The 15,259-nt window shown below is 41.0% G+C and overlaps 1 protein-coding gene across 1 annotated transcript in view; it reads right to left on the reverse strand.

The window, feature by feature from the left end:
• Positions 1 to 15,259, reverse strand: part of PARP2 (poly(ADP-ribose) polymerase 2) — a 73,739-nt gene that overhangs the window by 3,877 nt on the left and 54,603 nt on the right. The window contains exons 8-17 of the mRNA XM_073631328.1: positions 14,791 to 14,887; positions 14,636 to 14,711; positions 12,247 to 12,349; positions 11,989 to 12,151; positions 11,748 to 11,886; positions 11,599 to 11,662; positions 9,404 to 9,538; positions 8,572 to 8,699; positions 5,312 to 5,411; positions 2,314 to 2,412 (exon numbers count right to left, since the gene is read on the reverse strand). Coding sequence (XP_073487429.1) covers positions 2,314 to 2,412; positions 5,312 to 5,411; positions 8,572 to 8,699; positions 9,404 to 9,538; positions 11,599 to 11,662; positions 11,748 to 11,886; positions 11,989 to 12,151; positions 12,247 to 12,349; positions 14,636 to 14,711; positions 14,791 to 14,887 — 1,104 coding nt within the window. The remainder of the gene's footprint in view (positions 1 to 2,313; positions 2,413 to 5,311; positions 5,412 to 8,571; positions 8,700 to 9,403; positions 9,539 to 11,598; positions 11,663 to 11,747; positions 11,887 to 11,988; positions 12,152 to 12,246; positions 12,350 to 14,635; positions 14,712 to 14,790; positions 14,888 to 15,259) is intronic.

Consider the following 15,259-nt stretch of genomic DNA (forward strand, 5'->3'; position numbering starts at 1 on the left):
TGCATCTCAAAGAAGCTGCTCCTACAGGCTTTTGAGCTCTCATTTTTTTCCTGCCTGGAAACTCCCCTCCATGTTAGCCAATGTGTCCATGCACACTATGGCTGTTTCAGGAGTTTACAGGCATATGCTCTTACAGGCAGGAAAAAAAAAACCCCACCAAGCTCACATTTTTTGACAAGAACTTCGAGCAGAAAAGACGCCTAACGCCTAAGTGCTCAAAAAACACGTGAAATTGCACAAATAAAATATAAGATAAAATGAGCTGCGGAGAGGGTTTGTGAAAAAACAAACACTTATGCTCAAAGAAGCTCAATAAAAGCTCTCAAAAAAGCACAAGCTTCTTCAAACTTTTAGCCAGAGATAAACATTCAAATGCCTGTAAAAGCAGCTTTAATTTGAGCCCTAAGAGAGAAAGGAGCAAAATTACTCCCTGCAGGGAGTGCCAAGGATTGACCTCTGCAGTAATCAGATCTTATGGAAGGGATTTAGATCAGCAGACTTTGTTTTGCAAAGTAAAGTTGGAGTTAGAACTGGATGAAGGCCTGTGCTGTTACCGAGAACAGAGCTCCAGAAAAGGTTTCCAACTATGTCAGCTGCCAGAGAAAGATCAGCAACAAGGCAGGTCATCTGCATAAAATCTTTACTTCAAATCCATCCAGGTAAGGGGAACAATGCACAAATGTTGACATATTTCAGCCTGGTGGGCTTTAGTGCTAGTTCACACCAGATGCAGTTCCGTGCACTTTTTTTCTGCACAAAATGCATGCACACAGTTTACCATGTATTCCAATGGCTCTAGTTCACACCAATGCAAACAGTTTCTGCACCAGAAACTGACTAGAACTGACTGTATCTGGTGTGAACTAGAGACATTGGAATACATGGAAAACACTGTGCATGCATATTTACTGCACTAAAAAAGCATGCACATTGTTTTCCATGTATTCAAATGGCTCTAGTTCACACCAGTGCAGTCAGTCAGTTTCTGGTGCACAAAAAAAAAAGCGTGCTGCATTTTTTCTGCACAGAACTGTATTGGAACCTAGCAAATTGCATCAAAAACACACTGAAACGGCATGTGATGTGAACTGTAAGCAATAACTGATCCGGAACGTATCCGGAGTGCATTTTTGTGGTGTGAACTGGCCCTAAAAATGCATGCACAATGTTTTCCATAAATTCCAATGGCTCTAGTTCACACCAGTGCAGTCAGTTTCCGGTTAGTTTTGGGTGCGGAAACTGACTGGAACTGACTGCATTAGTGTAAACTAGAGCCATTGGGATACATGGAAAACACTGTTCATGCATTTTTAGTGCAGAACTGGTGGTGTGAACTGGCCCTCAGTCATAACATTAGTGACATGCCTTGTTGCCAACCTTTTTCTGGAAGATTTTTTGACAGGGCATGCGGCAGTGGTCTGAGCACAAGTACTGTCTATTTCAAAAGTTTGCAAAGCAAAAGGGTTGCAGCATCACATTTTCATTTTACAAACTTAGACTATATATCAGCTGGGTCCATAACCCAGACCAGCACATCCTCTATGCAGGAATGAAAGACTGCCGCACACCGACGCCATCACTGGAATTAAAGTTTATTGCATAAAACAATTGCTGCAATGGCATTCAATGGCACCAAATCACCCAGACTTAATCATAGAGAACTAATCTCTGTGATTAAGCCCGATTGGGAGAAGCCTGCTAGGACCAAAAAACTGTGGCATGCCTATAGTGGGAGAGGTTATCTTGGGCTGGCTTACAGTTTTTATTTGTAAATGTTCAATCAACCTGTAGGCAGCAGTACAACCTGAAGGTTACAGACTTCCTCTGTTCCTCTATGGATGAGAACGAAAAGCTTTTATTAACAAATGACTGCAGCTATTGCCTTTTTAACGATTCAGTTCTGTAACTTTCAACTTTTGTTAGCTTTTTCTGTATCACTGTACTTAATAAACTACGATGGGTTAGCTTTAGCACGACAAAACAAAAACTAAAACAAATGACAATCGCCAGGATAAAGCAGAAATAGCCATGCCAAGTGTGCACCCCTAGAAGAGGATAAAGCTAGCTATACATTTACAACAAGCCCTTTCATGAAAATTTGATCGATAAATCAACTTCTCAAGAATAGAAATGGATATATTGTTCAAGGATTGAAATTCGTCCATGTATGGCCAGCTTTACCCACATAAGGACACTAGTTATATAGGGGAGCTTCGTTGATAAGCAACAATTTCATTACATTTTCTTGCTGACCAATTGTAATTTTGGAAAAATCAGAATTACTAAGTGTTAGAAATTCCCAACTGACATTACCTCAGACAGAAGAAGAATTCCCACATTCTTATCACGTGTGGTAAAGCAGTAGTTTGCACTCTTTGAGGAGACATCAGCAAAATAGATTCCTTTGCCAAACTATAGGGAAAAAAACGCTGCAATTATTACTTCCAACAGAAGTTATTTTTATGTATGCATAAACTACAACAGAAAGGAAAAAAAGAAAGTTCCACAATGACTACTTAGCTGCTTACCAGCCACAGTACAGAGGCAGGCTGGATCCCATAAACGTATGCTATCCAGCCTGTTCTGGGTTAGGGGCACACTACATTGGGATTTTGGCCCAATGATTTATGGCCGGGACCTGCTGATCGGCTGTAGCCAATCATAGCACAAACATGGCTTCATACACCAATAAGTGATCTGGCGGTTTCTTCTCCCTGCAAAACAGGGAGAAGAAACCGCCAGATCCATTACTAAAAGCAGCACATATTACACACGTTACACATATCTGATCGTTATATTAGTGTCACTATTTATTTCAGTCAGTTAGTGTACCTCCCAGCGGGGGTCTGTTAGCACCAGATTGCCCACCACACTATCACAGTCCCACTCAAGTCACTGATCACCGCCATTACCAGTATGGCTGCATAAATTCTAGTACATACATTGGGGGCGGAAATTATTCAGACATGTACTGAAAACATTATTAGTGCTGTGTGCTTAGTGAGGGTAGTGTGCAATACATATAAATAGAATACAATTATTTACAGAACGTACAAATTTCCATTACAAGATATATATCTATATAAATTTATATATATATATATATATATATATATATATATATATATATATATATATATATATATATATATATATATATATATATATATATATACATACATATATACATACATACATACACACACACATACACAGTGGGGACGGTAAGTATTCAGACCCCCTTAAATGTTTCACTCTGTTATATTGCAGCCATTTGCTAAAATCATTTAAGTTCATTTTTTTCCTCATTAATGTACACACAGTACCCCATATTGACAGAAAAACACAGAATTGTTGACATTTTTGCAGATTTATTAAAAAAAGAAAAACTGCAATATCACATGGTCCTAAGTATTCAGACCCTTTGCTCAGTATTTAGTAGAAGCACCCTTTTGATCTTATACAGCCATGAGTCTTTTTGGGAAAGATGCAGCAAGTTTTTCACACCTGGATTTGGGGATCCTCTGCCATTCCTCCTTGCAGATCCTCTCCAGTTCTGTCAGGTTGGATGGTAAACATTGGTGGACAGCCTTTTTTAGGTCTCTCCAGAGATGCTCAATTGGGTTTAAGTCAGGGCTCTGGCTGGGCCATTCAAGAACAGTCACGGAGTTGTTGTGAAGCCACTCCTTCGTTATTTTAGCTGTGTGCTTAGGGTCATTGTCTTGTTGGAAGGTAAACCTTCGGCCCAGTCTGAGGTCCTGAGCACTCATTGCAACCAGTCGTCCTGTCCCTGCAACTTAAAAAAACCCCCACAGCATGATGCTGCCACCACCATGCTTCACTGTTGGGACTGTATTGGACAGGTGATGAGCAGTGCCTGGTTTTCTCCACACATACCGCTTAGAATTAAGGCCAAAAAGTTCTATCTTGGTCTCATCAGACCAAAGAATCTTATTTCTCACCATCTTGGAGTCCTTCAGGTGTTTTTTTTTTTTTTTTAGCAAACTCCATGCAGGCTTTTATTTGTCTTGCACTGAGGAGAGGCTTCCATCGGGACACTCTGCCATAAAGCCCCGACTGGTGGAGGACTGCAGTGATGGTTGACTTTGTACAACTTTCTCCCATTTCCCGACTGCATCTCTGGAGCTCAGCCACAGTGATCTTTGGGTTCTTGTTTACTTCTCTCACCAAGGCTCCTCTCCCCCAATAGCTCAGTTTGGCCGGACAGCCATCTCTAGGAAGGGTTCTAGTCGTCCCAAACGTCTTTCATTTAAGGATTATGGAGGCCACTGTGCTCTTAGGAACCTTAAGTGCAGCAGAAGTTTTTTTTGTAACCTTGGCCAGATCTGTGCCTTGCCACAATTATGTCTCTGAGCTCTTTAGGCAGTTCCTTTGACCTCATGATTCTCATTTGCTCTGACATGCACTGTGAGCTGTAAGGTCTTATATAGACAGGTGTGTGGCTTTCCTAATCAAGTCCAATCAGTATAATCAAACATAGTTGGACTCAAATGAAGGTGTAGAACCATCTCAAGGATGATCAGAAGAAATGGACAGCACCTGAGTTAAATATATGAGTGCCACAGCAAAGGGTCTGAATACTTAGGACCATGTGATATGTTAGTTTTTCTTTTTTAATAAATCTGCAAACATGTCAACAATTATGTGTTTTTCTGTCAATATGGGGTGCTGTGTGTACATTACTGATGAAAAAAAAATTAACTTAAATGATTTTAGCAAATGGGTGCAATATAACAAAGAGTGAAAAATTTAAGGGGGTCTGAATACTTTCTTTCCCCACTGTATGCCATCTCATATAGACAAACCAATGAATATACACTTACTGAGATTTTTTTTTCTTTTTTACTAAGACATGTAGCAGACTATATTTAGGTCTAAATTTATGAAGAGATTCGATTTTAAATTTTTTTTTATTGGTTATGTTTTCGTTTTAATTTTCTGTCTTTTGTTTATATAACAAAAAAAAAAAAAAAAAAAAACGGTGGTGATCAAATACTGCCAAAAGAAAGCGCTATTTGTGTGAAAAAAAAAATTATAAATGTAATTTGTGTACAGTTGTACATGACCGCGCAATTGCCAGGTAAAATAGCGCAGTGCTGAATAGCAAAAAATGGTCTGGTCATGAAGTGGGTAAAACTTTATGGAGGTCAAGTGGTTAAAAAGAACCTGTCACCAACCTAAAATAATTGCTGGTAAACGTACCAAACCTATTACTTTTTTTTTTTCAATGGTTTTTCGCTCTCTGTGCAGGCCCAGCTTCTCTTTTATATATCATGAGTGTGTTACCTACCATATATCCTGTTACTGGGGCTTCTGGGGGAGCCACACGCAGACCTTGGCTAAGGATACCAACCCAGTTAGACAGACGAGATCCATGCCACAGAAGCATCCTTCAGAAACACAAACATTACTATATAATTATTCATCTTTTTTTTTAATTCTATGTCACCACACACACACACACCGCTATACACCAAACATATTAACAAAATTATAAAAAATAAATAAAAAATTGCAAATGCAGTTATATTTGAATTACTATACACCTTTATGAAACCTACAGAACATAAAACAAAATAAGACTTTTTATACTCCTGGATTATTTTCTTGGAGTCCACTGAGGGACACAAAAATCTTAATTGGCTTATACTACAGCCTATAGAAGGACTGGACCCTGGCAAACTGAAAAACTGCTGGCCAGCCCAGGATAACCCCTCCTATTAACAGCATGCCTCAATTTTTTAGCAAAGCAGTACCAGGAGCATGATCATAAAACACTAAGGCTTAATGTACTCGGGACGTTTTTACAACCTCTCCTGAACGATTTAACTTGACAGATAGTAACCCACGTTTAAAACGTCCATTTTGCCGTGTTTACGTTTTTTTCAAAATAGTCAAAAATTTAAAAAACGCCTGTAAACGAAACGCGGCTAAACATGAGTTACTGCGTTTAGAAGCGTTTGGCGCTTGAAATGACTCTAAACTGTCCCGAAAATAATTTTCTAGTAAGTACAAATACCCTATTGACCCTTTTCTTCTGTACTTACAAAAGCACTCAGGGCCAGTCCACACCATAGAAATGCAGTCCGGATGCATTCCAGATGCTTATCTGCTTGTGTGTTTTTGATGCAGTCCAGTGAATTTTTCCCCCCTCTTTTCTTAACTTAAAATAAGAACATGTGTGTTCCAGTGCGTTTTTGATGCTTTTTACAGCATTCCAGTACAGACCACTGCAGGAAAAATGCAGCACGTTTTACTTTTTTTTCTGGAACTGCAAGCACTGATGTGAAATATGCCATTGGAAATCATATAACCTAGTTTTCATGCGTTTTTGATGCAGAAAAAAAAAACGCATTGGACTGCATGTTGTGTGAACTCACTAGTAAAACAAAGAACTAGGAACTGCCTGCAGCTCATAGAGCTGCATGGAAGGCTTTACACCCAAAGCTAGCATCAGAACAGCCGCCAGATAGAATTTGGAAAATGTGTGAACAGAAGACTAGGTGGCTGCCTTACAAAATCTGTGAAACATTAGCCCGATGGCAGAGAGCCCAAGAGAATGTGCCTTGACAGGACAGAGCCTTTCCCCAAGATCATACCCTTAGATAAAGGCCATACAAATCAAAGAAAGAGGACTGCATTCCTTTTAGTGTTTGACCTTGGTAAGCAAAACTCCAGCTTGTAGCCTCTGAAAACCAATTCCTGCACCCAAGCATTTAAGATGCAGGCTGTCCACAAGCTAACAGACATCCCACTTCGCAATCCAAACACTTTAGGCAAAGTGTCTTTCGCATGTTCACTGACAGAGGACTCATGCAGGAAATGAGATTGCAAACAAACAACCCATCCACACTGTATCTCATATCAAAGGGCATTTGTTCTAAATGCTCTATGACCAAGATATCAAATGCCATGTTAAGTAGATCATTACAAGGCTTACTAGGCTTTTCAGTCTCCATAAGGAAAAACATAACAGGGGGGTACGCACACTAGAAAGGCCTTGGCAGTCCCAGAACTGTGCTGGTAGAGGAAAGAGACTGAGCCTTTATAGTTTGAAAGTAGCACATACCTCATTAATAAGAGTCCAGGCGCTTTCTGTTAGCTTGGAAATTATATCAAAAGACTGCAACTCCTCGGATGCATGTTCATCCAGCAAGAACTGGAGAGACTCAGCATTAGTCAGCAGCTGGAATCTGCAAGCACATCGGATATAGAATCTGAAGGAGAAAGCAAAAGGAGCATGTTTGTGGCCTCGGTGGTCAGTCAGCAAACATCTGTACTATTTGGCCCAAAAAGTCCTGCGTGACTGCAGTGAAAACCTTTTTGAAAGAGCAAAGGAGGTGGGCACATCCCCAACAAAGCTAGGGAAAAAATGCATAAATCTCTAGGAGAGGGTACAATTCCAGGCTACAGATGTCAGCCACATCACTAGGCCCGCTGCAAGTAACACTGAAGCTGTTATTGGGGTTTGAAGTGGGTGACTCCTGGTACAGAAGGAATGGTCCTCCTGTGTCTTGAATCAGACATGTTGCCACAGCAAGGCAAAAAGGCAACAAAGCTCAGGCTATGAGGCAAGGCCTCAGGTACTCAAAACCCAACCATTGGTAGCAGGTGTATGGTCAAACAGCCAGAGGTGACAAAGTCACTGTAGGCAGGTAGCAGGAACAGACCAGGGGTCAGAGTTCCACAAAGTTCTTGCAAGCTGAAACAGCAGTTAGGCTAAGCTTCCTCTATGCTGAAAGGCAGAAAAGGGCAAATCTTCACCCAGTGGATGACATCAGTGCTCCATCCCTCAAGGTTAACCCTTTCTGCAGTAAGCAGATGGAAAGCAGGAGATTTGAAGGCACTCAGCAAACGAAAACAATAAGGTAGCTCCCAGGGCTCAGCCTGAAGGGCCTACTCACAAAGTAAGGCTTCAAAGACAAGGCAAATGCTGACACAATGTCAGCAGCTCTGGACCCGGAAAGCACTCAATAGCCATTTTATACCAATACGGGGTCTGTAAAGTGCCAAAAGTACCCAAAGGTCACCTCAAGCCTAGCCATGCAACTTCCAGTTTGGCAGGGTCTGGGTATGACACAACCCTCAAGCAGCAATGTGGTAGGAAATCTTATTTTGAACCAACAATTGAACTAAATGTAAAGAAAAAAAGCTAGTAAAAACATGACTAGATTTTTCCTAGCCAAGCTGAAGAAAAAAAAAAAATGTTCATTCTTTTAGGACATTAGCAAAAAAAAGGGGCATGCTGGTAGTAGTAGGGGTAATCCTGGGCCAGATTATAGTGTTTTTTTTGCTTGCCTGTGTCCAATCATCCTGTAGATGGGTTTATAGCCTAAAATGTGATGACTTCCTTTGTCCCTCAATAGACAAGAAAAAAAATTTGTATTTAAGAGTACAAGACAGTGACTACTGGCAGAAAGATTACAAGGCATTTTCCCTTTCACTCAATTTCATCTAAATGCAATGTTTTTATAGACAATAGCGCCGTTCAATCCTATAAAAACCAGACTGGATTCATATGGTTTGTAGAATATATCTTGTAATACATACCTGTTGGGGAGTTCCGCTCGGAAGTTACTCTCTTCGCCTTCTTTGTTTATCCGAAAAACATTCATCAAGGTCATAGTGTAATCATTATGAGTAGAGGCATGTGTTGTTTTCAAATAGCGCTCAATAAGCTTTTCAGGAATTGAAGATGCAAAAATGTGTGTCAAGTCTGGACTAAAGATTGGTGAGGTTATTCGCAAATAAAACAGTAGGGATCTCTAAAACAATACTTTAGGCAAGCAGCTAAATATGCAGCTGAAATACATATGCCTGAACAGTTACTTGACAACTTTGTAATTCTGCTTAGTCAGTCTTGTGATTTCACGTGCCACTGCAAGACAGCATCTGCAGGCCCCTAACCCTAACCAGTAGAGCAATATAGGCTTGATTAATTGTTAATTGTATAGTAAAATAGCAGCAGCACACTGATGAGGATACTCTCCCCTTCTATCATATCAGCAAGCTTTGTGTTAGACTGGCAGCACTAAAAAGAAAACGCAGCACCTGATTGGCTCCTAGTTTGAGTACTGCTGAACAAGTAATCCGAATACAAGAGGCCAATATAAAGACAGGTTGGGGTAGCATTATAAAATACAGTTAATCCTTTAATAAACATATATCTTGATCAAATATGGGTATTTTATATTTGCCTATAGTTCTGTAATAACATTAAAAGAACTAAATTATTGTGCTACACATTTTTTTTTAGTTAATTTATGCAAACATTTATTCAAAAATCCAGCTCATCTGTAACCTCCCCTGGTACAACAGGCTGTATAATGTTTGTCAATGTAGAGAAAGTGGAGAATTCTTGATAAATCTGCATGAGAAATACCTGGAATTCATCTGAGGTTTTCTCCAAATTCTCCAGTGAGCAATGTAACTGCCGATATTGCCTGTCCAGTGAGTGCTCATGAGAGCTGAGATCCATACTTGCCAGCTTCACTGCAATCTGAATGTCACCCAAAGCCTGCAGGGGACAGGGAATTTATTTCTTAATGATTGGTTTTATATGAATGTTTAACATGCAGTAAATAACAACTGAATAGAAACTGTTGTAAGAACACTGGTTTAGAGGCTGGTTTTGCACAATTCAGAAGTCACTTAGCTGCATCTGAATCTCCTCACACTTTCTGGCCATCACACTGCTTTGGACTGGCAACACACCATTTCTGATCTTCATAAAGTAGCTAGAACACATGGGCCTGCATTAGGGAACGTTTTAGCTTTATAGTAGGCTATAAAGTGAAATGATCAGATGACATTCAAGCACTTTCTATTACCACGCGGATGAATATGATCCCTCCATGCAACATTTCTTACTCCAGGTGTGGCCACAGGTCTGTTTTGTTGACACATCAGGGGTGTAAATCCCACCAGTGGCAGAGAGAGTTTGGGTACAGACAGTTCAGTCTTGATATACTGATCACACCACAGTGTGAAACCACTTAGGACTTAACAGTACTAACCTAATTCACGGTAGGAGGAAATGAGTGAATACAAGCTTATGTCTTTCCTCAACAAACACGTTTCTGAGCCTGTCTATAGGTTCAAGATTCAAAATCATACCTGCAACCAATCAAAAAGGGGGGGCTCCGACAGAACACCATCTTGCATGAAACTATGCACTCAGTAAGCTACTCATGCCGCCTCCTACTTATTCAGATCAACACACAACTCGGGTCAAGTACAGGCGGTCCCCGGGTTACGAATAAGATAGGGACTGTAGGTTTGTTCTTGCGTCAAAGTTGTTTGTAAGTCGGAACAGTACATTTCTAGTATAACTCAAGCCTGTGCAATGAAGTGGGATGTTCCGGGTGCTTCTGCTCATGCAGTCATGCTATTTGGGGCTCTTGTGGCCATGCAGTACTGCAGCGTGGGATGTGGCCAGTGCTGTAAGATGGTTGCTCGGCGGTATCCGGGACCAGTGTGGAGCGCAAGCGGCCAGCAGTGAGGTCACACCACCTCTGTTTGTAAGTAGGAGTCGTTCGCAACTTGGATGTTTGTAACTCGGGGACTGTTTGTAGCTGCGGCCCACACTGGACCAGATGGAACTGCGATCCCCTTCTGAACTGATGAAGACATGCGGTTCTATGCATGTGCACTTATTATCCATAGGCTCTACTGAATATGCCAGTAATCTGCAACCTTGCCATTAGATGGCTTTTCTATTAGGTCTAATTAAGAAAAGCTACACTTGCACAGTACTGTATAGCTTTGCTAGCTCATAAAAGGCGTGGAACACTGCATAGCAAAGGCTGAAGCTCCTGGACTAGGTCAACCACTGATCTGAGCAAAGTACTAGGGGTACAAGTAGCGTCGGGTTGAGCTGTAAGGCTTAGTTTCTTTATAAGCAGTTATTCTTTCTCAAAGATACTCCTGAGGGGGTAAGGGATTTCACTACTATGACCACCAGTACAGGGGCATTAACATTTTCACTGGCATGGCCAGTAATACAGGGGGGGGGGGGGGGGGGGCTCACACTTTCACTGCCATAACCAACAATGCAGTTAACCTTCGCTGCCATGACCAACAATGCAGAGGGGGGATGGGAGTAACTTTTTATAAATACAGGGTGGATGGGAGGGTTAACTTGCCATGACACTGGATGGGGAGGGGCGGTTAAATTTCACTGCCACTGACCAACTGCCAATGTAGGGCGAGTGTGGTTAAATTTCACTACCACTGACCATCAATGCAGGGGAGGAGTGGGAGTTTAACTTTCACTGCCACTAACCACCAATGTGTGTTAATGTTAATAGTACTTACACCCATGATGGGGACATTATTGTGGCCACTGACATCAATTCAGGGGTGGGGGATATTGTACTCCAACTTTGTCAGTGTGCATTTCAATACACTGCAAAAAATGTAGGAGGACCGAAATGTTTGGGTGTTGAGGTGAACAAAAATGCACTGCTATTGCGTTGCCCTCTGGAAGTGTCGGGGGCTGCGCTTGAGGCTCTCCATAATGTTCCAGTTGACCACCACTACCTAGGCAGCTGTAATAAAGAAAGTTGCAACTCTTACCTCTAGAAGGCGCACTTTCAAAGCCAGCTCCTCTATCGTCCTAATTAACGGGGGTGTCCTTAGTCTAAATTTTAAGAGAACACAAGTTATAGTTAAAAATGTATAAAACAGCTACCGATTTCTGTAAAATTAAATTAATATATATGTACCCAAAATCATGGGGGATTCTGGTGTAAAATTCATTGCAGGCTTCAAGAAGATGTTTGCCCAACTTTTGTAATTTAATACAGTCCTCAATACGTTGCAGTGAGTTGTAACCTGCACGGATCTGCTCCACTGTGAGCTTTCCTGGAGAAGATAGAAGTTATCCATTTTGAATATACCATTAAAGTGAGTGTAAATGATGTACTTTTTTATTTATATTTCAGTGGTCAGAAGCAATTGTCTTACCCAAAGGTGCCTTCTTTGTATCATACTTCATCTCCAGAACAGTCTCTTCCATGTTCTGCATGTTACAAATCAGTTGGATAAAGGCCTGAACCGAGGTTTCCAACTTGGACTCAGGTTTGGGAATGTCGGATGGTTTGTCCACTTCTACAAGATTTTTCTCTTCCTGTGGGCAATCCAAACATTATGAGTCATTTGTAACCAGTTCAGAATTGTGTTTTGTCACACAGAAAACTTCATAACATATTCATGAACATGTACCTCTGTAGTTGTGTTATAGTCCAAATATAACATGTCATATTTACCAGCAACCTTTTCAAAATTTCCACGCTCAGACCAAACATTCTTGGTCTTATCAAAAAACCTGATTAAGAAAAAAAAAGCATAATTAAAATATGTGACTGCAGATTCATTATCACAAAAAGTTAAAGAGGAACTCTGGCCAACCTCCCCACTACCCCCCCGCTTACCTGAAGGTGATATCTTCTCATTTCAGATACTCACCCATCCAGTGGATACAGCGTCGACCCACTGAGATCATCTCATGCCCAGCCACAGCTCTGTCCCGCACCACAATGTCCTGCATGAGGAGAACGTGCATGGGGAGGCAGGGCAGACTTTCAAAAAGAAAATTCCACCATAGGAAGGAAGGGGGGTGGAGAGGCGAGCTCTTCCTCAGGAGGGTGAAGGTCAGTTTTAAAGTAGTGTCTGTGCTTGCACAGGACCCCCCCTTCCCCTATGCACACATAGGCATTTAGAGGCGGAAAAAAAAAAAAACCCAATGCTACCACATTCAAGAGCAAGCAAACACTTGGGTGTTTATTTTAATGGTGAAAAAAAAAGAATATTCTGGCCAATTAAATTAATAAATTCCCAAATGCTTGACACACTTAAATGAGCCTAAAACGCGTTTGCTTTTCTCCTGCCAGGAGAAAGGTATTTAGAAGAGCTGGGCAAACACCAAGTGTGCATGAGGCTTAAAAGGAGGCATCAGACTAAAACCTTCCATTAAGAATTAAACTTGGTCAAACACTAGTAGAATTTAACTTTTTTTTTTCCTCTCCCTTTTGATGCCTCCCCAAACATTTGCAGATCTCCTTTACCCCCCCCATATACCACATATTGACTACTTGCTTACTGGGCACTTATACCCCTTTCCTGCCCAAGCCAATTTTCAGCCTCGACACTGTACCCAAATTAAAGTTTTATAATTTTTTTCACACAAATAGAGCTTTCTTTTGGTGGTATTTAATCACCACTAGGTTTTTTTATTTTTTGCTAAACAAAAAAAACAAAAAAAAACAAAAAAAAAGACAGACAATTTTGAAAAAAAAACAAAAAAAAAGTTTTTTCATATTTTGTTAAAAATTTTTGCAAACAGGTAATTTTTCTCCTTCACTGATGAGTCAGCACTGGCATCAAGTGGACCGATGTCCTTCTAGCAGAAGTTGGTTAATGGCTTTCTTCTTTTCTACACACTAATAGCGTGAAAAAAAAAAAGGCCAGAAACCAGCTTCTGTTTACTCCTGTGTAAAGGGCCCCCTGTGATTGGCCCTTTACCCTGCTCTGTGATCAGCTGAGTCCCAAGGGGTGCACAAGCTGCGTAAGAATAGCAGGGGGAGGGGGGTTGTCCATGTACGCCCTCCCGACATTTTAAGCCTGCGCTGTTGCCGTCTTTCGGCTTTAGCGCAGGCGCAAAAGGCTAAGGTGTTGGCTATCAATGGCAAAGAGCAACCTTCATTGGCTATTGCACTGCATTGTTTTCTTTGGTTCTCATCTCCCTGTGCATACCTAAGTAACAATTTTGATTCATCCTCACTAATATATGCAGACACCGTGATCCCTGATGGTATGTGTCTTTCATAGCCACACTATTTGTACTATCTTAATGTGCCTTTACTTGCTGTTTATTTCTTTTCATTGTAAAACTTGGAAAAAAAAAAACAATAAAACTTTTTGTTTTAAAGCGGAGCTCCACCCAAAAGTGGAAGCTCTGCTTCACTGTGTCCCCCCCGCGGTGCCACATTTGGCACCTTTTGGGGGGGAACGGCTGCCTGTTTTTAACAGGTACCCTGTCCCCACTTTCGTCAGACCTCACTGCAGCGAAGTACGTCAGAAGTTCAGCCCCCTCCCCCCCCACAGCCGGGCCATTCAGAAAGCATGCACAGTAGGGAACCGGCTGTGAAGCCAAAAGACTTCACTGCCGGGTTCCCTTACTACGAATGGCGGCGGCAGCACCCGACAGCTAATGATAACATCGGCTGGTGTGCCGACATCGCTGGATTCCAGGACAGGTAAGTGTCCTAATATTAAAAGTCAACAGCTACAAGATGTGTAGCTGCTGACTTAGATTTCCCCCACTGACTCTGGATACCAGAGATGGGTTTTTGAAAGTGTACAGATTCTGACATGTAACAAGAGGACAGTCCTAAAACATTCTGACATAGGCAGTCATAACATCCACTGGAAGGGGGAAGAGGGTTTTGCTACATGGGTTAGCTGCATGCACAGACCGAGGGGCCGCTCTGGCTACAGGAAATTGACAAATTAAAAAAATAGTTCTTTGGACAATTCCAACGGGCTAATTTCCAGAAATAACACACAATGCATACATATTACAGAAAAGAATAGAGGATCAAAAATAACTTACTTCTTCTGAAAAACGTCTTTTGCCTTTTGAAGGTCTCCTCCACATGAAACCAAAGAATTTTGACCCACCTTTCCCACTGGCAAAGAATACACATTGGTGGGTATTTGGTTAAAAGCAGCTTTATAAAATCTAAATGAAACCTTACGAAGACTCACCTCGTCCCCAGCGCATCCAGACAGAGAAATTTTTAACACTGTCATCTTCAAGCAGCTGGATCAGGTAGTACTTATTGTTATTAAATTGCAGGTTAGTCTACAAAAACATAAGATTTGTTAATGGACTTTCACAATGACATTCACAAAAATTACCAATTTACATCTTATTCCAGAGGCGTTTGGTTTAATTCACACCAGTTTTGAACTGTTAATGAGAATAAAGCCATATGCATTTTATAAGTGTTAAAATATGCATTTTTAAGGATTCCACCTAAAACCACGGACCAGAAAAGTTGCATGTACTAATTATCCTAATGTATATTAGAACTACGAATGCTGATTGTTACTGCAGGTGATTTAATGGCTCTAAGATGAGTACATACTGTACATTTTATTCCTATCCAAAAACTGAAATTTGGCATTTTAAACACATGAAGCCGCAAGATACTTGCAATAGTTGGTGATGGAG

The sequence above is a fragment of the Aquarana catesbeiana genome, linkage group LG01, assembly GCF_042186555.1.
Source record: "Aquarana catesbeiana isolate 2022-GZ linkage group LG01, ASM4218655v1, whole genome shotgun sequence".
NCBI classification, from domain to species: Eukaryota; Metazoa; Chordata; class Amphibia; order Anura; family Ranidae; genus Aquarana; species Aquarana catesbeiana.